This window comes from Nicotiana sylvestris, chromosome 4 (genome assembly GCF_000393655.2).
Source record: "Nicotiana sylvestris chromosome 4, ASM39365v2, whole genome shotgun sequence".
Lineage (NCBI taxonomy): Eukaryota > Viridiplantae > Streptophyta > Magnoliopsida > Solanales > Solanaceae > Nicotiana > Nicotiana sylvestris.
The window spans coordinates 107,218,346-107,242,895 of NC_091060.1; the positions used below are offsets into that span (position 1 = coordinate 107,218,346).

General features: G+C 39.3%; 2 protein-coding genes across 2 annotated transcripts; one reads left to right on the plus strand and one right to left on the minus strand.

The window, feature by feature from the left end:
• The first annotated feature begins 507 nt into the window (after nucleotides 1–507).
• Nucleotides 508–1,449, plus strand: LOC138889962 (uncharacterized). Its single transcript, XM_070173310.1, has one exon. The coding sequence runs from the start codon at nucleotides 508–510 to the stop codon at nucleotides 1,447–1,449; it is 942 nt and encodes a 313-aa protein (XP_070029411.1).
• A 10,427-nt stretch (nucleotides 1,450–11,876) lies between these two features.
• LOC104217734 (uncharacterized) lies at nucleotides 11,877–18,875 on the minus strand. Its single transcript, XM_009768045.2, has 4 exons — nucleotides 18,561–18,875; nucleotides 18,208–18,295; nucleotides 12,715–12,867; nucleotides 11,877–12,206 (listed from the first exon to the last, which is right to left on the minus strand). The coding sequence occupies exons 1-4, from the start codon at nucleotides 18,691–18,693 to the stop codon at nucleotides 12,170–12,172; spliced, it is 411 nt and encodes a 136-aa protein (XP_009766347.1). The 5' UTR covers nucleotides 18,694–18,875; the 3' UTR covers nucleotides 11,877–12,169.
• Nucleotides 18,876–24,550: the final 5,675 nt, after the last annotated feature.

Here is a 24,550-nt window from a genome sequence, read left to right on the forward strand (position 1 = left end):
ATGCAGCAGGTGATTGGGTCCAATGCAAAAATAAATGAAAGAGTAGATGCACATGACGCAGCAATCAAAAATATTGAAGTGCATTTGGGACAAATTTCAATGTATCTGAACAATCGTCCTCAAGGGACATTACCTGCAGATACCCAAATCAATCCTAAAGATCAGGGCCCGAAGCAACTGATGGCGGTGAGTCTCCGTAATGGCAGGGATCTTGATGTAGAGCAGGAGAGAGCTCGTGACAATATACAGGCTGAGACACTCATTCAGGTACCCATTGAGCTAGATGATTCCACAAGGCTGACAGATGTGACAATCCAGCCTGCTCAGGAAGAAAAGAATACTCAGCAGGAGACCGAGAAAGTTGCTGAAGCAGTTGAAGAGCCGGTAGTAGAGATAGTAGCTGAGAAAGAAAAGTCCCAAGAGATTGGGAAGAAATGACCTCCTGCTCCATTTCCACATAGGTTGGCCAAGCATCAAAAGGAAGAGCAGTACAAAAAGTTCTTTGAGATGCTCAAGCAAATTCAGGTTCATATTCCATTGATTGAAGCTTTAAAGGAGATGCCTGGATACGCAAAAATGATGAAAGATTTAATGTCCCGAAAATTTGACTTCCAAGACTTGGCCACAGTGACACTTACTCAGACGTGCAGTGCAGTGGTAACTAGACCTGTTGCTGAAAAGCTCTCTGATCCAGGGAGTTTTACTATTCTATGCACTATTGGAAACTTTGCTTTTGCGAAAGCACTTTGTGATTTAGGGGCCAACATTAATCTTATGCCCCTGGTCATTTACAAAAAGTTGGGCATTGGGAGAGCTAGACCCACCTCTATGTTGTTGCAGCTGGCTAACAGGACTGTGAAGCGTCCATTTGGGATCCTTGATGATGTACTTATTCAAGTGGGGAAATTCGTGTTCCCTGCAGATTTTGTGATATTGGATTACAAAGTGGATGAAGAAATTCCTATCATCTTAGGAATACCATTCTTGGCCACAGGGAGAGCTCTTATTGATTGTGAGACCGGGGAACTTAAGATGAGGCTCAATGACGAAGAGATTGTATTCAATGTGCAGAAATCTATGAGGCGACCAAGTAAGTTCGCCAATTGCTCTCTTATTGATGCCGTGGATGTAATCGTACAGTCGGATGATGAAGTGTTGACGATTGAGGATCCCCTAGCTGCATGTTTGACGAATTTGGAGGAAGTGAATAGTGAAAACTTGGCGGAATGGGTGTTGGCACTGGAAGGTAGAGGGTCTTGGGAAAGAAATCTAGAGTTTGAGCCCCTACACTTAGAAAAGAGGGAGACTCCTCCAGCTAAGCCATCCATTGAAGAACCACCGAAGCTGGAACTAAAGCCATTGCCAGGCCACCTCAGGTATGAATTTCTGGGACCTGACTCCACTCTACCTGTTATTATCTCATCTGGTTTGTTAGATGTGCAGGTCTAACAGCTTCTACAGGTATTGAAGAAGTGCAAAACTGCCATTGCGTGGACCATGGCAGACATCAAGGGAATCAGCCCCGCTTACTGCATGCATAAGATTCTGCTGGAAGAGGGGCACAAACCTTCCAGGGAACATCAGAGGAGGCTGAACCCAAATATGAAGGAAGTGATGAAGAATGAGGTGATAAAGTGGTTAGATGCGGGAATTATTTTCCCAATATCTGACAGCAACTGGGTTAGCCCAGTTAAATGTGTGCCTAAGAAGGGTGGCATGACGGTTGTGAAGAATGACAACAATGAACTAATCTCAACGAGAACTATCACAGGCTGGAGAATTTGCATGGATTATCGAAAGTTGAATCTAGCCACCCGGAAAGACCACTTCCCACTTCCCTTCATCGATCAGATGCTGGATAGATTGGCAGGGAGGTCACACTTTTGTTTTCTGGATGGGTACTCAGGGTACAATCAGATTTCCATTGCACCTGAGGACTGAGAGAAGACCTCCTTCACATGCCCTTATGGCATTTATGCCTTTAGGAGGATGCCCTTTGGCCTATGCAATGCACCCGCCACATTCCAACGGTGCATGATGACCATATTCACTGACATGGTTGAGGATATAATGGAGGTGTTCATGGATGACTTCTCAGTGGTGGGAAGTTCATTTGATGAGTGCCTGGTGAATCTGACACATGTGCTGAAACGGTGCATCGAGACTAATCTGGTGCTGAACTGGGAGAAGTGCCATTTCATGGTACAAGAAGGCATAGTCTTGGGGCACCGGGTGTCAAGCAAGGTAATAGAAGTAGATCGAGCAAAGGTTGATGTAATAGCAAAGTTGCCTCCACCAACTTCGGTCAAAGCAATCAGAAGTTTTCTTGGACATGCCGGTTTCTACCGGCAGTTCATAAAAGACTTCTCCAAAATCACCAAACCTCTTTGTAAGTTATTAGAGAAAGATCACCCGTTTGTATTTTCTGATGATTGCAGGGTAGCGTTTAAGGAGTTGAAGCAGAGGCTGGTCACAACACCCATCATTGTTGCCCCCAACTGGGAGCAACCATTCGAACTAATGTGTGACGCTAGTGACTACGCAGTGGGGGCAGTGTTGGGCCAGCGGAAGGACAAATTGATGCACCCAATCTACTACACCAGTAGAACGCTGAGTGGAGCCCAGTTGAACTATACGGTGACTGAAAAGGAGATACTAGCTGTGGTGTTCGCATTCGACAAGTTCCGATCCTACCTGATAGGATCAAAGGTAATCGTCTACACTGACCATGCCGCTCTCAGGTACTTAATAGAAAAGAAAGACTCTAAGCCACGCCTGATTCGTTGGGTGTTGCTGCTGCAAGAGTTCGATCTTGAAATACGTGACCGCAAGGGCACTGAGAATCAAGTCGCTGATCACCTATCACGACTCTAGGGAGATGAAAATGCAATTGAAGTTGAGGAAATTCTGGAAACTTTTTCGGACGAGCAACTGCTCGCCACCACTCATCAGGAAGCGCCATGGTATGCAGACTTGGCCAATTACCTGGCCAGTGGTATAGTTCCTCACGACCTTTCATTGGTCCAGAGGAAATGATTTTTTCGTGAAAGCCGCTTATACTATTGGGATGAGCCCTATCTCTTTCAAATATGCCTGGATAACATGATCCGGAGATGCGTCTTCGAGATAGAACAATCTTCTATTTTGCAGGCTTGTCATGCATCGACTTATGGTGGACACTTTGGAGGGATCAGGACAGCAGCAAAGGTGCTAGAAGCCGGATTTTTCTGGCCGACTATATTTAAAGATGCTCACTTATGGGTGAAGGGTTGTAATGAATGTCAACGCACCGGGAATATTTCCCGGCGCCACGAGATGCCCATGAACCCAATTCAGGAGATAGAAGTGTTCGACGTCTGGGGGATTGATTTCATGGGTCCCTTCGTCAGCTCCTATGGCAATAAGTACATCCTTGTTGCTGTAGACTATGTGTCCAAGTGGGTGGAAGCTGTAGCGTTGCCCACCAATGATGCGAAAGTGGTGGTGGGGTTTCTAAAGAAGAACATATTCACCCGCTTTGGGACACCACATGCGATTATCAGCGACGGAGGCACTCACTTCTGCAATAGAGCCTTTGAGAAGTTGTTTATAAAATATGATGTGCGCCACAATGTGGCTACTCCATACCACCCGCAAACTAGTGGACAGGTTGAGGTATCCAACAGGGAAATCAAGAGTGTGTTAACGAAAACTATAAACGCCACAAGAACTGATTGGGCAAGGAAGCTAGATGATGCACTATGGGCCTACAGAACAGCTTTCAAGACACCAATTGGTATGTCACCATACAAGTTAGTGTTTGGGAAGGCCTGTCACCTACCTGTAGAACTCGAGCATAAAGCGTGGTGGGCACTGAAACAACTAAACTTAGACATGGAAGCTGCGGGCACGTCAAGAGTCACAGAATTGCATGAGCTCGAGGAGTTCAGGTATCTTGCTTTTGAGAGCACAAGGTTGTACAAAGAGAGAATGAAGAGGCTACACGATCAGAACATTGTTGAGTGAAATTTCAAACCTGGGGACATGGTATTGCTATACAACTCAAGACTGAGGTTGTTCCTGGGTAAGCTGAAGTCACGATGGTCTGGACCATTTCGAGTAGTTGAAGTTTTCCAGTCAGGAGCGGTTGACGTTGCCACTGAGAATGACTCTCGTACATTTAGAGTCAATGGTCAGAGATTGAAGTTGTATGTGGGTATGAGCGAGCACAAGGAAGGGTCTCAACTGCAGTTGACTGAACCACGGAGGTCGAGCGAGCTTTAACTGCACTCATCTAGGTCGTGCCGCGACGTTAAATCAGGCGCTGCATGGGAGGCAACCCATGAAATTATTGTAAGTGTAACTCTTCTTAAAATAAAATTTAAAAAAAAGGCGTCAGAATCAGAGATAGGCTCAGGCCGCGGTTCTACCGCGACCGCGGTCAAACCGCGGTCCTGACCCTTCTCTAAACCCAGGCCATCGCGGTTGCACCGCGACCGCGGTCAAGAGGGCCATCTGAACTTGGCCTACGCGGTCCTACCGCGACCGCGACAGAACCGCGGCAGACGCAGACGGGGTCCAGGTAAGTTTTTTTTTTCTGTTTTGTTTTAATTTTTTTTCTTTTCCCCTTTAACAAAATACCCTCCCACCTACCACTAAACCCTCTCCCACCAGCCCAGAACCACAAACAAAAAATAACCCCCCCCACTCCTTTCTCTCTAACCTCTCTCTATCTTCCCTCTTCTCCTCTCATCTTCACAAAACTTCATTATCATCCTCCCCTACTTTCCACCTTCACCACCCACTTTACCTCAACAAAACAAGTAAGTTTCTCTCTCTCTCTCTCTCTCTCTCTCTATTTCATCTTCTAACTTAGTGTAAATTTGATCTAAACTTATTTAGTTAAACCCTAGGTAGGAATAGTGTAGATTTCCTTTCAATCTTTGCTTCTTCTCTTTGTTTTACTGTTGTATTTGCTTCTTGTGGATTTATTTGGTGCTAAAATGGTTGGGTCTTTCTTCTACTTCGATTGTGGAGGTTGTTTAGATGTTTTGGAGGCCTAGAAGTAATTTCTGCGGTGTAGCTTGGTGGTGGGACCTTTTTGGCCAGGAATTTGGGGCTTGTGGTGCTATTTTGAGGCATTTTGGGCCTACCCTAGGTTGTGGTGGTATTGTATTTGGTAAATGGTGGTGATATTTTTAATGTGACTCACTTGAAGGAGTAAGTGTGGGGTGTTGTATGCGTGTGAGGCCATTGTGGAGATTGTAACTTTGAACACATCACGGGTTGAGGGTTTGGCATAGTGTCTAAATGAAATTAATGGGAGATATTATTTGGTGCCATCAGGTGGTGAAGTCTGAGTAACCATCCGGCTGGCACATGTAGGATATATTTGATGGTTCTTCTGTATTCTTTGCAGGTCATATGGCTCGTAAGAAGCAGAAGAGATCGGCAGGCACGTCCCAACAGCCTACTTATGATGCTTCTAGGTTCGAATTCGAAGTGGTAGAGGACGACTTTCATGACAAGGCCTCAAAGAGCTTCATCCCTGAAATACCGATTGACAGGGCCACCCTCTGTGCAGAAAAGGAGGAGATGTATGAGGAAATCCGGCGGAGGGAAATGGAGTTCTTATTTGATGAACCTGAAACGGTGAACAGGATGTTTGTACGGGAGTTCTACGCGAGCTACCCAGCTCATATGCTGCGGGAGGTGACTGTGCGAGGCACATGGGTAGATACCTCAGTGGAAACTATTCGACAGGTATTGCGGCTGCCCCGGTTTACTGGTGACGTCGACTATTACCAGGATGCCCCAGGTGTCACTTGGGATACTATGACTGATGTACTCTGCGCAGGGGGGAAACCAATCTGGATATGTGACCACATCACCCTGAACTCCAATTCGTTCACCCATTTGGCTAAGTGTTGGCTCATTGTCATTTGCAGCCGGTTCTTGCCCTCAAGCAATACGACTGATGTGAACTTCCAAAGAGCCCTTTTGACGTGGTGCTTCATCACAAAGAAGGATTTTGATGCGGCAAGGCTTATTGGTGACGAAATGATCATACGGTCCCCGCTGATGTCAAAAGGATTCTACTTTCCCTCCCTGGTGACTACATTGTGCCTACGGAAGAATGTCCCCACAAATCCTGCTGATGGAGAGTTGCCTCCTAAAGCAGCCTTCAAAGCTTCGAGCATCAGAGTGGGCAGGGGTGCACGCACCACTATTGAGATCGATGATGAGGATGATGACCCGGTTCTTATGGCACCATCTAGGAGATCCTATGACAGTGCAGACCCTCTCGGCGCCCCCATGCTGGGGCTGGCTTATCCAGATCACAGTCTACCCATCTTATGTTGCGTTCTATGGAGGAAGAGGTCGCCGATCTTCGCACCTCGGTGGAGGGCCTACACACGCGTATGGATGCCATGTCTCAAAGGTAGGCCAGGTCTGAGAGCCGGTTCATGTCCTGGTTCCGTGCTTTGGGGAGAGCTTGCCATGTGGACCCCAGCACAGTCTCCGACTCTGATTGAGTCTCAGGGAAGTCTTCTTACCCTTCTGCTCTTTACCTTCTTGATATGACATGGGGACATGCCATGACTTTAAGTGTGGGGTGGGAGACTTGCTTTAGTGATATGTGTACTGTAAATAGACATTGTGTGTGTTGTAGCATGAAATTGATGTTGTTGTATACAATTGACTGTACTTATATGAGGAGTCTGACTTGGCCCAACGACGGACACTTGTCGACGGGTCTCTTGAGGGTCCAAATTGGATAAAAAAAAAGGTAGAAGACTATTCCTGAGGACGGACCACTTGGACAAGTACTCTTGAGGGAAGTAGTCCTTGAAGTTTTTTTTTCTTCCTTTTTAGGCAGTGTAGTAAGTCCCCCTTGGTTTTTCTTTTGGCCACGGGTCTTTTCCAAGGGTTTTTCTTGAACCGGGTTAGGTAGATTTTCCTTTTGTAGTTAGGACTAAGATGGGTAAAGGCTAGAATGCTACCCTGGATGTACACACCTGCAAATAACTAAAATGAACTTGAGAGTGTGACGTCTAGGCTCAGTTGTGGACTTGTAAATCTATGCCTTAATTTTGCACATCTTGCTTTGCTTGAACGCTCGTATGAGTGTGTTGATAAACTGATTCAGAACGAGTTACATGCTAAGTGTGTGAGATTTTACTTGCATTTTGTGCTTGCATGCGATACCTAGAACTTGCCCTGTGTGTTTGCAAAGCGAAATAAAAGCTGTTTGGTTTTAGAGATGATTGAGGCATTTCTTTGTGTAAGCCTATATATAATGGTGAATCCACCTGTCTATATTGCCATAGTTAACTTTTTGAGCTTGAAGCCTGTTCTTTGATAACCCTATAATGACCGATATCCCTGTGTTTGAATAGCTGATTGTTTGAACCTATACCTCCGAGAAGCACTTGAATCACTAAGGAACATACAAAAGTCAAAGTGTGGGGTGGTAGGGAGTTAGCGAAAAAAAGGGGAATAAGGAATGAATCATTTGAATAGTGCACTGACATTTAAAAAAAAAAAACAAGAAGCCAGTTGCACCTAAAGAAAAGTAGGGGTCACCTATGAAATAGAAATGTGGAGGAATGATTAGGCTGAGCAGGGAAATTGAGATAAAAGGAAGTGTGTATTAAAAGTGTTTAAGGAGATTAGTCACTACATCCAAATGTATCCTACCCGGCCCTTAGCCTACATTACAACCAAATAAAGACCTCTTGATCTTTGACTAAAATAGCTCGATTAGTAGAGTACTACACTATGGGCAAGCTTATGGTGTGTCTGTGTGGCATGTGAATGTTCTTTGCTGAGAGTGAGTGAATTCTTTCTATCTTCGGTTCCTTGTGTTTGAATTTTATGCGTGTGGAACTTCTCTCAGATTTTTGATGTGAGGGAATGTGACTCGGGAAGGAAAAGTAAGTCTTCGCCTCTGTTAGAGTAACTAGAGTGAGCGCAAGTATGTCATGGCAGTAGAGTCTACATCTGGGGTATGACTGACACATTGCTTAGGTGGTTCCGTCAAAATGGCGGGTGTGACATACTTGGGGTAATGCATGAAATGGTTAAGCTTAGAAGTGTGGTTTAGCTTGTTCGAGGACGAGCAAAGGTTTAAGTGTGGGGTGTTGATAATAGGTGAATTTAACTATATTCAGGCCCTAAATAACCGCCTTCTTGCATAGTGTTGATAATAAAAGTGATAACAAAATGCTCTTATTAGTGCTTTTCATGACTTGCAGGTTATATATGACTAGGGAAGGCTAGGGAGTACTTTTGGAGTCAAAAATTGAAGAAAGAGAGGCCATCCGTGAAATATCCCAAGTGAACCACGCAAAAACAGGCTGAAGAATCAGAGAAATGATTCTGACGCGGTTCCACCACGACCGCGGCAGAACCGCAGTGAAGATTGCTCACGGACAGAAGGAGATTCAGATGAGCTGTTTGGCCGCGGTTCCACCGCGACTGCGGCAGAACCGCGGCAGGCGCGAGGAAGTTCAGGGACTAAAGTGCAAAACACGGAATTTTTAGCCCAAAACCCTATTTTAAACACTAGACTCCGCCCAAGAGAGGCATGTATTGTTTTGGAGAGTATTTTTGGCAAGAAGAACAATTGTGAGAGATCACCCAAAACATCTTTCTTCTTTTCTTTGATTTTTATTGCTAGTTTATGATGAATCTTATCTTAGTTTGTTTACCCATAGTTATGAGTAGCTAAATCCTTTGTCTAAGGTTTTGATGGAACCTATTGGGGGATGAACTTCTTGTTTATGTGAATACAAATTGCTAGTTTCAATCTTTATTTGTTCAACTATGTTCTTGTTGTAGTTAATTGACAGGATCCTCAATTAGCTGTGCCTATTTAGTGTGAATAACTCGGGAGAGAGTGCATATTTAGGTTATTGTTGAGCAACACCACTCCCAAAGTATAAGAGAGATCTATAACTGCGGGTTTAAAGGCGGGATTAGGGATAACGAAGCCTTGGGTGCAATCTTAAGTAAACTGTGTTAATTAAAGCTAGCTAGTGTATCTCGGGAGAGTGCAATAGTATATTACTGTGATTACTCGGGAGAGATTTACGGTAAGAAAGTGTTCATGATTGATAGAGGTGTGTTGGTCAATTTGTATGAAGCATAAACAGAAGGGATTCCATCAATAGGGAAGTCATTACCTTAGCACTTTCTCATTATTGTTTACAACCTTAGCATTTTAGTTTACAGCTTGTTATTTACTTGCAATCTTAGTTAGTAAAGAAACCATCAACGGTGGTTCAAACGTCTGGGGAAGCTGGTTCTCAAGAGTTAGTAGTTCTAAAGATTGTGATTGATAGGTTAATTCTCTGTGGATTCGACCCTGGGCGGAATACTCAAGTTATATTTGCAACGTCCGCATTGTCCTTTTTATAAGGCATAGTTGGGCGTGATCACTAAATCTTAACTTTTAATTTTTGATAATTAGTTTTGTATTTAAAATGTTATCTTACTGTGTAATTACTCTTATGCAACCAAACAGTACATTTGAAATTACATTGTAATTACATTATGACAAACAAATAGGTCGTCGTAATTTGAATGTTGTGTAATTATTAGGTTGTGTAATTACTACCCTAGTAATTACACCAATTTCAATTATCTGGTGACTTTCCAAACAGACCCTAAGCAATTTGGGCTCAAATTTAAAAAAGAATTTAGAGCTTATGCCCCAAATGAACGCCCAAGATGTTGGGGCTTACACCTAAGCGAACACCCGAAATGCTAGGGCTTACGCCCTACAATACTTATGCTCTGTCAGTGCGTTTTTGATAGGAATATTTATCTCCTATAGCAAAGGTTAACACCTTATTTATTTTAAATAAATACCATTTTAAAAAATTATATTCTATAGATACCTTTTAATGTTTATAGCAAAATATCTAATTTTGGTTACCTCCTACTCCTAAGCCACTAAATACGCTATTTAGTTACACTATTTTCTTTCTCTCTCTACTTTGATACATGTCATTCTCTTCCCCAAGTCCCTGAAAATACGATGCTGAATCTCAAAATTCCTCTCACCCACATCACCTACTATTAGTCAAAAACCCCACGCTCTCTCCTCTCTCCTCTCTTTCTAGGGCGACATGGTGTAGTATAGGCTGCCATGGATGCGCATCCCTTTCCATCAAGTTAACATCAGAAGGGTTAAGGTTGAATCTCATGAGCCTTTGTTTGGATCTCGTTTCCGAATCTGTCGCCTATGTTGTTCGCGAAGAAATCACTATTGTCTATTGCCTTAGCAGCAGGTAAGCTCATTGCTATTGATAAGGCCACTCATAGAATTTTGGAAGATTTATTAAGATGGGATTCCAAGAATCTAGTAGTGGAGCAGAAATTTAAAGAGTTTGAGTGTGATTCTTGGAGTTGTAACGGAATGGTAGCACAACAATGTGTTAAAGTGCTGCCGCTTTGTGAGAAGGATGAAAAATAGTCCTTGCCCATTTTGACATTCTTTGGACCCCTCTTTTGTGTTACCTTATTATTATGGAATTTTTATTCAATTTGGGGCTGAGCAACTTGATTTTTTGTTAATGTATTTTAATGTATTTTCAATGTATCACGCTGTATTTACATGTATTTCATTGTATTCATTGTCTATTTTTTCAGTGCAATTCAATGTATCTCGCTGTAATCCATGAATTTCATTGTATTCACTATCTTTTTTTTCATTGTATTTCAATGTATCCCGATGTATTCTATATATTTCATTGTATTCACTGTCTCACTATATGCCATGAATGTATTCATATGTTTTTTTTAATTAATATAATTTATGTATTCAGATGTATTATATAATTTCTCTGAAGATTGCTATGTTTTTGGGGTATTTTTCGGTTGAGAATCTTCTTTTATAACTGGAAATACAAAATTTGTGTGTTGTAATTGGGTTTGTTGAGTTATATTAGGAGTCGATTATGTTAATTGATTCACTTTTCGTTTAAAAATAGTGTAATCCCCTGTTTCACGCCGTGAATACAGTCGAAATGTCGAATACAATCGAATACAATAATCTTTCCAGCTGTAATCCCATGTTTCACGCCATGAATACAGTCGAATACACTCGAATACAAAAATCTATCTAGCTGTAACCCCTGTTTCACGCCTAGAAATGCTACCGTATTCATGAATACAGTAGCTTAAATATATCAAATACATCTTATAACAACAGAAAACGTATCTACATCCGTAATATAGCAAATGATATCTATAGATAGCTAATTAGCACTAAAAGATAGTGCTTTATGAAAATTTCTCTTTTTTATACGCCTCCCCAGGACTTGCCCAAAAAACACCTTATGTAACTTTTTTTTTTTTCTGTCTTTGATCAATTTGCGTCCTCTTACAACTAACTTTGGTCTCTGGACTGACATTAGAAATTGATATTGAATAATAAACGATATTCGTTTATTATTCATATTTGAAGTAGTATTAACTCAGATCGGAGTCTGGTTCACAAGCTTCCAAGCTAACTACATAATGTTTGTTGGTAACTTAAAATGCTTTCGTTAAATTTAAAAGTAAAAAGGAACAAGAATGTATTTGAGAGCAAAAGATTCAACAAATTTAGTGTGCCCAAGCTTTTGTTTAGACAAATGGGATGATGAAGATCCTTGTAATTTTTAGGTTATTTTTAGCTTAGGCACAAAACTGAAATGATCACATTTCTTATGTCTTTATCAAATTTGTTTTCTTTTAGATTTACAGTTAGGGGTTTTTCAAATGATCAGACACACATGTAACTGCAAAGTGGTATATCAATGTCTTGATTTCAACTAGTAACTTTTTTGTTAATATCACAAGAATAATTCTTTGTTGCTATTCCAAGTTGGACAACAGTTGCATGGTAGGGCTTAACGTAAAAGCTATAATCAAAAGTGTCTTTCGAAACAAAACATTTCATCATCAGTTCAGTAACCACAAAGACATATACTTCCTGAAGCTTTCCACTGAAATTTCAAATTAGTCATTATAACAATATGTAGAAAGAAGATACGAGCGTTTAACACTTGGTGCTTAGCATCACTGTACAACCAACACACATTTATACAAGCATCAATTGTATCTCTTACTCGAGGGGATGGATTGAGTATGGGATGATTCCATCAAATGACTTATGTTCCTCTCCCATGGTATATCTTCAAGATTCTGAATGTGATGTCCAATAGATCAGCCCACTGCAATATGTGAAAACAAAGAAGAAATTAAAGATTGGCACCCAAACCACAGCTAGCTTAAAAGGAATAGCAGCAGCATCTGTTTTTTCTTGTGGTGTCTTTGAAGATGCGCTAGCAAACAGAGCTACATGACACAACTGAACATAACATAGATGTGATGTATTCTTTTCATGTACATGGCGGAGATACATCATTTGCTAGTCTTATATGGGGTAAGAAATGGAAGTTGAAAGGGTAAGAGAAGAAAAACTAGACAGTCTACTTTATTCTGATATTCTTGGTAAGACACAGGTCCAAACCCATTTGTTTCTATTTCTGTATCATTATGGCAGAAAAGAAATGTATCATTAAGAGAGAGTGTGCGCAAGTCGGAGGGGACAGGTGGAGGAGTGGGTGAACAACTAACAAAATAGTGCATACAAAATAACCTTTGAGGTGCTAGGCAATCGCCATTTTCTCCATGCAATCTGAAGTTCTAAAATCTAATGTATATATTCAACAAAGTTACCTGATTAAAACAAACACACATTGCAGAACACCTGCAACTCCTGTCCAAGCTGAAGGACCAGATTTTCCGAGTGCGTCTTGTATCAATAGCCCAACTGATGCTGCCAAAGACACAAAGGATACGACATATGCAATAAAAAGCCACAGCTTCAACCTGCATTGTCAACATTGAAACAGTTGAGCAATCCAATGTGACGTGGGGAAGCAAATAGAATCACAAATCTACATAGAAGAAATAACATGTGCAAGTGATAGATCAAAGATAGATGACTATACCTAACAGTAATAACTAACAGGAAAAAGGTTTCTACCATAATCATGATTCATGCCCAAAAAATTATAGGAGCAACTTCTCTAGGTATACATGCCAAGTTCAAGCTTCATCTACTCCATGAACACAAGGACATAAACAAATGACATATGATGTCAAAACTGCGGAATTAGATCATTCTTTCTCATAAATGGAACATAAAACCAATTCCCAGGCAAACCTTCAATTTCTTTTTAAAAAATTGGCTCATATTACCAGGCAATGCATCTTAAAGTCCACCAAGAAAAGGTCCGGCCAGATAATAAAGAAGAATTCAACTAGACGGCAAAATTGTTTTTTTGGACTGAAGGCATAATACTTATTCGTCTCATCACTTTCACAGTTGCATTAACAAAATTGCAATGTACTGAATCCAAACAATGTTCAGACATTAATAAATATCCTTTATTAAGAATATGGTAGACAGTTATGTACCACTAGTAAGGGGCTGAGCATCAGTCCATATAATTTAGTTTCTCGAAAAACTCGGTTCAATTTTTCATGTCAGTTTTGGTTGTGTAGAATTGTAAACCAACACCTTCATCAAAAATATTGTAAACCAACACCAAATAGAAATAAGAGCAGTGTTGTCAAAGGCGAAAAACTCTAAAAAGCGCTCCAGGTCTATTGGGCTTCAAGCGCAATTAAAGTGTGAGCTTTAGTAAAAAAAAGTATAATGAAGGATAAAGATAAAAAATATACATTTAATTCAAGAAAAAAGTAACAAACTCATTCATAATGTTTTTCTTAACAATTAATACACTTCTTTGCTGATTAAATTTGTTGTTTAATACCACTCAATTCAGGATAGAAATCATTGGAAATGAGGCTCACATTTAGTGCCTTGCCTACATTGAAGAGCAGCTTAACACGAAGCACCCTCTCTGAGCTTTAGGGCTTAAGCGCGCCTTAAATGAGCATTTAACAACACTGAGTAAGAGGCTTTCAAACTAACTATTTTCGAATTTTGCTTAGTATCTCCCAATTATACATGGAAATTGAGTCCCACCCACTTAAGTTGGAGCTCACTAGGGTTGAACTGGTACAGGGTAGTGTTCCAACTTAAGTAGGTCAAGCTAGTTTAGTTAGATTTCAAGACCACAACCACTTATGCCCACCCCCCACCCCCTCACCCAAAAAAAAACCCTTTCTTTGGCATTTGGCTACAGGAATTGATCACCTCGAGGGCTATCAAGAACAAATTATAACAACATACCCAGTATTATCCCACACCGTGGGGTCTGGGAAGGGTAGTGTGTATGCAGACCTTACCCCTACCTTACGAGAATAGAGAGGCTGTATCTAATAGACCTTCGGCTCACGAAAGCTATCACGAACAAATTGCTAAAACCAATCTGAAAGCTAGGAAAAAAGGACCATTTCCTTCTCCATAGCGGCAAGAAAGAAGGCTAAAATGAAGGCTCTTTCGGAGCCAGCGCCACCACCTCAATTTCAAGCAACACATCCGAGAAATGCATTACAGCAACAAAACAAGAGGAATTTTATTAAGGAGGCCAATGCAAGGTTAGAACCTCAGAAGCCCCGGGTATCAGTAGCTGCACAAGGAAAAGGGACGCATTTGCTGAAAAGACTAGGATATGAAAATCACAGAGAAAAGAGTTCTATGCCAACATTCGGTATGTTGAGGAGGGTGATTAATTGAAAATGAAGTAGGTGGAGGTTGATATTAGTCCAAGCAAGATCAATGAGTACTTTCACCTTCAAGACCTCAACATTGAAGACTTCGATTAAATTTCAAAATGAGCCTGAAATTCATGCCTGATATGTAATCTGACACAAAACCTCGTACTTAAGGCTAACATTTCAGAGGAGAATATGGCACATTAGCGGGACACTTCATGACCAAGAGGATAAGCCGGCCCTAACTTGTTTGAGACTGAGGCGTAATCGTTGTTGTTTGAGAAATGAGAAACAAGGAGCAGATGTTTGAGGATGATATACAGATATAGACTAGTAGGGCAATTTATGAGGATCCAAGGTAGTCCAAGCAGACCCCTATCATTGGAGATACATCATAACCCACCTCGTCGGATCAAGATTGTTCGCCTTGGAAACAGAAGTTGAGAAATTGATGGGTCTATGCAGTATAATTTGATCAAGATTGTTGTTGTTGTTGTTGTTATTATTATTATTATTACAAATACTACTATATTATATTGTTATTATTTTATTTTATTTTTGAAACTGATGGATTTATGCAGTATAATTTGACAAACACAACAGAGCTTCATGGTGTAATTTTAAATGTTGAAGTTTAAATGTTTAAGCAACCTGGCTACATGGGGTAACTTTGTCGAGATGTACAATGAAGGAATATTGGAAGATTTTATAGACTCGCTTCATTGTAACATTTTGACAGGTGTACACTTCAGCACTGTCTTGGTCATGGAATCATATGAATTAAATCTTTACTTGATCAAAAAAAAAATTGACAAACACAAATGTTGTTATCAAAGTTCAGCACTGTCTTGGTACTATTTTGGGAGATTTGAGTTACGACAGATTATTCTGACCTTAGATCCTTGACCCTTAGCCCTTCATAGCGCTGAAAGTCAGTGCTTTTGTACATAAGTGACTGCCTTCGCAAATTACTCTTCAAAACTCAACCAAGACTCTAATAGTTTTGCACTATGCATAGTGTTGTATGATGGAGCTAAGACACAAATGAGGACAGCGGGAGGATACTCAGAACACTTCCCGGTTGTGATGGGATTGCATTAGGGATCAACCCTTAGCCTATTCTTATTTTATGTGGCGATGGACGCATTGAGGCGAGATATTCAGGGGGGGGTGTCATGGTGTATGTTATTTGCAGATGAAATAGTTTTGATTGATGAGACGCGATGTGGTGTTAACGAGAGGCCGGAGTTTTGGAGACAGATTCTTGAGTCTAAAAGTTTCAAGTTGAGCAGGACCAAGATGAAGTAATTGGAATGCAAGTTCAGCAACGTTACCCATGAAGGACATGGATGTGAGGCGTGATACACAAGTCATCCCTTGGGAAGAGAGTTTCAAGTATCTTGGGTCTATAATACAAAGTGATGGGGAGATTGACAAGGATGTCACGCACCGTATCGGAGCATGTGGATGAAGTGGCAACTCGCTTCCGGTGTCTTGTATGATAAGAATGTGTCACTGAGACTTAAGGGTAAGTTCTACAAAGTAATGGATAGACCGTCCATGTTGTATGGGATAGAGTGATGGCCGTTCAAGAACTCGCATGTACAAAAAATGAAAGTAGTTGAATGAGGATGTTGAGATGGATGTGTGGACATACCAAGTTGGATAAGATTAGGAATGAAGTTATTCAAGATAAGGTGGGAGTGGCCCCCTTGGAGGATAAGACGCGGGAGGCGAGGTTGAGATGGTTCGAGCATGTTAAGAAGAAAAGTACAGAAGCCCCAGTGAGGAGGTGTGAAAGGTTAACCTTGGTCGGTATGAGGGGTAGATGTATGCTAAAGAAGTATTGGGGAGAGGTGATTAGGCGGGATATGGCGCAGCTGGAGCTTACTGAAGACATGGCTCTTGATAGGAGGGTATGGAGGTCAAGGATTAGGGTAGAACGTTAATAGGTAGTCGAGCGTCTCCCTACCTATGCACTTTATGTACTTTATGAAGCATGTTTGACCCAAGACAACTTAGCTAGAAGATCTTTCCACTTGGCAAACAGATGCCACATGTGCATGCAAAATGAAGAAACAACCAGGCACCTTCTACTACACTGCCTAGTTTCAGCAGATCTATGGAACATGTTTTTGTCTCTTTTTGGAATGGACTGGGCAATGCCTGGGAGTTTAAAGCCTTTTTGAACTGGAATAGTTGGAAAGTTGGTACAACCATCAAGAAAATCTGGAAACTAATCCCTTTCTGTATTTTTTGGTGTATTTGGAATGAGAGGAGTAGGAGATGTTTTGATGGAATAGCAACTCCAAACCACTCCCTTAAGGCTAAATGTCTTTTACTTTTGTACAATTGGAGTACCTTAACACCTGTAAACTCCCCTGACAATTTTTTGGACTTTGTTAGCTCTTTAACATTAGTATAGGACTCTTTGTACTGGAGCTAACAAATCTTTTGTATCTATATTTCTGCATCTTCTTGATGCCATTTATAATATCTCTTACTTTATCAAAAAAAAAGGTAGTCGAGCGTCTCCCTTTGTCTTCCTCAGTTTGTTAGCATTAAGTGTTAGTTTGTTATCCATTTATTCTTAGATTGCTGCTAATAACATTTATTTGCTACCTTGCTTTCGGTGCTCTATCTTATCGTTGTTTATACTTGTTCCCATTGCTTCTTTTTATCTTTTCTTTAGCTGAAGGTCTTCCAGAAACGGTCTCTCCGCCTTCCAGGATAGGTGTAGGCTGCGTACATCTCACCCTTCCCAAACCCCACTTGTGGGAATTCACTGGGTTTGTTATTGTTGTATAGTGTTGTACACCAGCTTGAATTTTACTAGAGCACCCTGATGCAATAACACTAAAAACTTGTGCTTTAAGGCTGAACTTGATTCTTTTGCTACTTTACATATCAAAATCAAGCTTACTTAGCTTTAACACTAACTTGGGCGCTCTAGCGCCAGTAAAGAAACTCTCCAATAACGGCACTTAAAGGCGTGGTTTAGTTGGACAATGAAGTGGGTTGAGAACCATGAAGTCTCACATTTGTTCAAACCTTGGTGGATAGGTGCTGGCGGGAGGTATAACATACCCTGTTGAATTAGTCGAGATGCATGCAAGCCGACTCGAACACCAGGGTTATCGAAAAGAACTCTCCAATAACACTGCATAATGCACTCCCCAACTCCTCAACATGTTCAATACACCACCAGTCGAGCTCAAATTTGGACTAAACATTTTCTTAAATTTGGGGCTCAGCTTTTGGCGAGCCCCACTTTATACTCATGGACTATGATTTCATATTGCACTTGATTGAGTTCATTAGACCGTTGTTGTGTAATTAAACTATTGGGGATTCACATTTGGGAATCTTGAATAGTGAATTACTTTTTGTTTCTATCTCAGGCAAAACGAATCAGAACAAGGCATACATATCATTGTGGTCAATTCACAACAAAAAAAAAAAAGGGTTGATCTTTGAACAAAATTTAGGCCAATCCCCAACAGATTAAACTGACTATATTCACATAGAGTGTATTATTCATACCTCCACTCGCCTTCATCATAAGGAGAGTAGTCAATGTCCTCTTTCCTTACGCAATTAAACATCAAAGCAGCCAAAGACGCGAATATACCTACAAATATCCCAAATAACAACGAAATTGAAGAGCACAAGAAGAACCTTAAGCAAAACCCCTATATCCAGAACCAAGAAAAATAAAGAATCACATGCAAAAAAAATTAGATATCACGAACCCAGAAAAATTCAACAATCTTACGCCAAAACCCATATCTTAAGAACCCGGAAAAATAAAAAATCTTAGAAAACCCCATATAACAAGAATCAAGAAAATCAAGAATTATAGGGAAAATATGATATGAGAGATAGGGGTGAAATACCTGGGAGATAATGAAGGAAAGAGACTTTGACGGAGCTACAAACGACGGCATCAACCCAGAACCACCAACCGGCACCGAAGACAGCGCCGGACACCCCAGGTCCAAATATTGCCCATAGCTCTGGAAAATCCATTTGGATCACCTCTTCTTTACCCAAAAACCTGATGAAAAAGTGAAATTCCTTCAAAATTGATGAGACTTTTCAGTGCAAGGAGAGAAGTTTCTTCAGATTTGTGGGGTGTGATTGTGTGCTGTCTTCGTCAGTTGGTCTACAATGTCACTCTTCGAGTTGTATCTTTTCTAAAACAAAAAAAAACAATTAAATATACTTTCCGGTAGTTGTCAATTTAAAAAACAAATATACAAGTTAATCAAAAAAGATGAGGAAAATAAAAATTTAAGCATTAAGCTCTACATAAAATCATACAATGTTTATTAGAGGAGTTAAATTAAATAATTCTTGCGTGTTATAAATATATTATATTATGGATGTTCATTTAGTACTCCGTTGTAAATAAGCTTCCGACTCCGCTGTAAATATGTTTATCACTTTGATACCCGGTTATGGATAAACATTACCCCGGTAGAAGATTATTCATACCAGATATAATAAGCTTATCCTTGCGGTACCTGATTATGGATAAACACTATCCCCGGTAGAAGATTATCCATACCCGAGCTTATCATTTCAATACTTCATTATGGATAATCATTACCCCTAGTAGAAGATTATCTATACTGGGTACAATGAGCTTATTCATTCAGTACTTCGTTATGGATAAATATTGCTCTCAGTAGTTGGTATAATAGCAGCTTACACAGCAGCTTGCAATAGCAGCTTACACATCAGCTTCCTTTCTTCTATAAATAGAAGAGATTACAGTTCATTATGTACATCAGTTTGAATTCGAATAATATATCAATTTCTCTCTATACTTGTCTTTACTTTACAGTCTTTATTTTATAACACGTTATCAGCACGAGACTCTGCCATCTCGAGCAAATACTTTGAAAGTATTAGAGGTACGAACTTTCTTTTCCTAAATAATGTCAATCTTTCTAAACTTGAATTTGTATCCCTGGATATATCGGGCAAAAGCTACATGTCTTGGGTGCTTGATGCTGAGATTTATCTTGATGCGATGGGTCTGACAGACACCATCAAAGACAACAATTAGGCATCAAACCAAGACCGTGCCAAATCAATGATATTCCTACGCCATCGCCTTGATGAGGGCCTGAAAATGGAGTATCTTACTGTTAAAAATCCAGTCATACTGTGGAACAATTTGAAAGATAGATATGACCACCTGAAGATGGTCATTCTTCCACAGGCACGATATGATTGGACTCATCTAAGGTTACAAGATTTTAAATCTATCAGTGAGTATAATTCTGCTATGTTCAGAATTATTTTCCAATTGAAATTATGTGGTGATAATATTATTGATGTTGGAGAAAACTTTCACCACTTTTCATGCCTCGAATATGCTCCTGCAGCAGCAGTATCGAGAGATGGGATTTAAAAAGTATTCTGAACTTATCTCACATCTTCTTATAGCCCAGCAATATAATGGGCTATTAATGAAAAACCATGAAAGCCGATCTACTAGTTCTTGTCCATTCCCTGAAGTGAATGAGACGAACTTCCATCAAGCTAAACGTGGAAGAGGTCGGTGGCCCTAGTCGTGGTCATGGACGTGGTCGGGGAAGAAACCCCAATCATGGTAATAATAATGCACCAAAGAAGCCTCCTTACCACCAGCAGTGGAAAAGGAAGGAACAAAAGCATGAAGCGGTGCAAACACCAAATGCAGAAAATTCATGCTATAGATGTGGAGGAAAAGAGCACTGGTCACGTACCTGCCGTACGCCAAAGCACCTGGTTGAGCTTTATCAAGCCTCCCTAAAGAAGACAGAGAAAAATGTTGAAGCAAATTTTATTTCTGAAGATAATTTAGACTTCATGCATTTGGATGTAGCTGATTACCTTGCACTCCCAGAAGGAGAAACAAGTTATGTAATCGGTGGTAAATCTATAGAAATGTAAATATTTTAATTTTTGTTGTTTGTAATAGATAGTATGGTTATGTAATTGTTGTACATAAAGAAAAAATTATGATTTGATAATGATGTTTACTATAATATATCTTATTTATGTCATTTTGAAGAATATGGATAACATTATTAGATCAACTTAAACTCTAGCAGAGTTTGCAAGAAATATACAACCACCAGAAGTGGTTATATTTCATATATCTCATTGTAACTATATTTTGTTAACCACCAGAAGTGGTATATGCCTATGATTACCAGAAATGAGAATTTAGGCTTTTTATGGTTATAATTGAAGATAAGTTGCATAAATATTCTCTATATTAAATGCACACCTCGATTTGCTCCTGAAAGTAGTAAATATTTTAAAAAGAGGTTGAAGCATCACAATTTGATGTGATTAATGCGCATTCAGATTATTATGTTCGATTTCTGGAAGGATGAGAACTTTTGGTAGTATTAATCTATTCCCTGAAGTGAATGTGACAATATTAATAAGTCAGGTAAATATGAATGCGCTCTTGATGTGAATATATTACAATTCACCTCCAGAAGAGGTAATATAATTGAGAGAATATATACTCAATATTTCGTATTTTAAATTTGCTCCTGAAGAAGTAACACAATTGAAATTGCCTCCTGAAGTAGGAAAATATTATGAAAAGGAGTTTTCGTGTGCTTAAACAGTTGTTTTACATTGTTTATTTAATTGTGATTTTCTCTCATGATACCAGCAATGATTGAGCAATATTTGATAGTATAAAATGTATCAACAACTATTGAAGAGCTAACTATTTGCCTAGAGGATACATTACACAAGTGGTGCCCGATAAATATTAGATTGTGGATAATAAATGAAGACTCTCGAAGAGCTTATATACAAATATGTCATTCATATTATATGATTATGGTCAAAACATATATTGTAGTAAACCTGAAGTTTACTAATACAAATGGCTATCATATTGAGACTACAAATGATTGGAAAATTGATAATCTTCATGTTTCCATAATCATAGGGAGTAAAATAATATGTATGTGAGAAGTTACCCGCCTTATTCTTTAATTCGTACTATATCATGTATCACAATAAACCAGAAGTTTACTAAAGCAAAAGTTTATGCTATAGTAAACCAGAAGTTTACTAAGAGATAGCACATGCCATGGTAAACTTGAAGTTTTCATTTGCCATTTTAAATGAGCTATTTGAGAATTCAGATAAGCATATACTAAAGAACTAGACGATTCTTCAGGAATTCTCATGTGTTGCTTGTTCTCATAATGAATTGATTATACCAGCTAAAGTTGGGACTAAGACCCCTGATTCTGAAATATATAAAAGGTGAATATGGGCCCGTTCACCTATCATGTGAACCACTTATAGGTGCATATATGAGATGGTTACATGTGTAATTATTGTCAACCTGCAGTTTGGCATTTGGAATTGCTTTTCTCGATTAAGAGCATAATTTTCAGATTATGAAATCAAGACAGTTCATCTTGATAATGCTGGTTTATATCCAAGCTGGTTTAGCATTGAATACCTCCTATTAATGGCTAAACCATTGCTTATGAGAACAAAGCTTCATGTGTTGGTCTAAGATTTTCTAAATTGCATATAGCAACACTTGTATGCATCAGATCAACAATATATGATAAGTCCTCCCTTCACAATTGGTTTAGGATCAGAAACCAAATATTTTTACTATATTTTGTTGCATGGTATATGATTAATTTCTCTACCATAATACACAAAGATATGTTTCCCAAAGATGATTGGGGATATATGTTAGTTTTTCTAACATTTGTGGGATGGAATAAACAGTTGAAAAATATGATATATGAATCGAATTATCATTAATATGATCCTCACTTAGAAGATAATTCAAGTCGAATACCAGAAGCATTTGCTGATCCAAAATTAAATATCATATTTCAGCTGCAAATGCTCCTATTAAAATTAAAGTCTCTAAAGGATAGAGTTTAATATACGCATGAAGCGTGGTAGACCAATCGGTTCCAAAGGTAACAATCCTTGAAAAATAATAGGAGCTAATGATCAAAATGATCATAATGAGGAGGAAATAAGTTCTAGAAGAGCCCACGACATAACATTTTATGAAACTCCCGAAGAAGTTCAAGTACCGTAAAATAAAGAAAGTGATGAGATCTCAACAAGTTATGTCGCTTAGGAACTGACACAAAATGATCGTCGATGATATATTTGATACAATATAGTGCACAATATTGTAAAAGATTGTGAGGATCAGACCAACAGTCCATACACTTGAAGATGTCATACCATTTAGATACAAGTCTTAACCTATATGACTTATTTGACTAAATCTATATGAAGATCCTTGAAGGATTGAAAATGCCCGAAGCATATAATTCAAAGTCTTGAGAAATGTACTCGATCAAATTATAAAGATCTTTGTACGGTTTAAAGCAATATGTGCGTGTGTGGTATAATCGCCTCAGTAAATATTTGCTGAAAGAAAGTTACATAAATTATGTTATTTGTCCATGTATTTTTATAAAGAAAATGTCATCAGAATTTGTTACACTTGATGTTTATGTTGGTGACATAAATCTTATTGGAACTCCAAAAGAGCTCCAAGAGGGTCTTGAAAATGCTTTTACATGGACAAAGTGTACCAATTAAGTACACCAATGGATATTCAATCACTTGAAGTGAAGGATCCGTTCCACCCTCTAAAAGAGGATGAGAAACTCCTTGGTCCTGAAATACTCTATCTCGGTGTAGATGGTGCACTTATTTATCTTGGTAATGCTAACAAAAGTGGTGCAGATCATATTGGTAATGCAGATGCAGGTTATTTATCTGATACCCATAAAGCTTGATCTCAAACGGCAAGCAGGGAGTGCATATGATTGAGATCAGTGATTCATTCGAGAAATATGCGGGTTGGAATGTGATAAAAGACCCACAATATTGTACGAAGACAATGTTTCATGCATAACCCAATTAAAGGGAGGATTCATAAAAGGAGATAGAACGAAAACCATTTTACCAGAATTATTCTACACACATGATCTTCAAGAAAATTGTGACATTGATGTGCATCAAATTAGTTCAAGTGACAATCCAACAGAATGTCTTTACATTGTCTTTACCAACTTCAACTTTTGAGAATATGGTATACAGGATTGGAATGCGGAGACTCAAATATTTGAAATAAGGTTTTCTTCAAGGGGGAGTAAAATGCGCATTGTAATTTTTTATCCTTACTAAGGTTTTTCCCACAAGGTTTTTAATGAGGCAGCCAACAATGCGTATTACTAAATATGTGTACTCTTTTTCCTTCACTGGATTTTTTCCCATGGGGTTTTTTCTAGTAAGGTTTTAATGAGGCACATAATCTTTTAATGAACATCCAAGGGGGAGTGTTATAAATAAATTATATTATGGATGTTTATTTAGTACTCCGTTGTAAATAAGCTTCCTGAAGAAGCTTATCCATATGGGACTCCGCCATAAATATATTTATCTATTTAGTACTCTATTGAAAATAAGCGTCCTGAAGAAGCTTATCACTTCGATACCCAGTTATATATAAACATTACCCCCGGTAGAAGATTATCCATACCAGGTATAATAAGCTTATCCTTTCGGTACCCGGTTATGGATAAACATTATCCCCGGTAGAAGATTATCCTTACCGGGTACAATGAGCTTATTCTTTCAATACTCCGTTATGGATAATCATTACCCCTAGTAGAAGATTATCTATACTGGGTATAATGAGATTATTCATTCAATACTCCGTTATGGATAAATATTGCTCTCAGTAGAAGATTATCCATATCTGGTATAATAACAGCTTACACAGCAGCTTGCAGTAGCAACTTACACAGCAACTTGCAGTAGCAACTTCCTTTTTTCTATAAATAGAAGAGATTACTGTTCATTA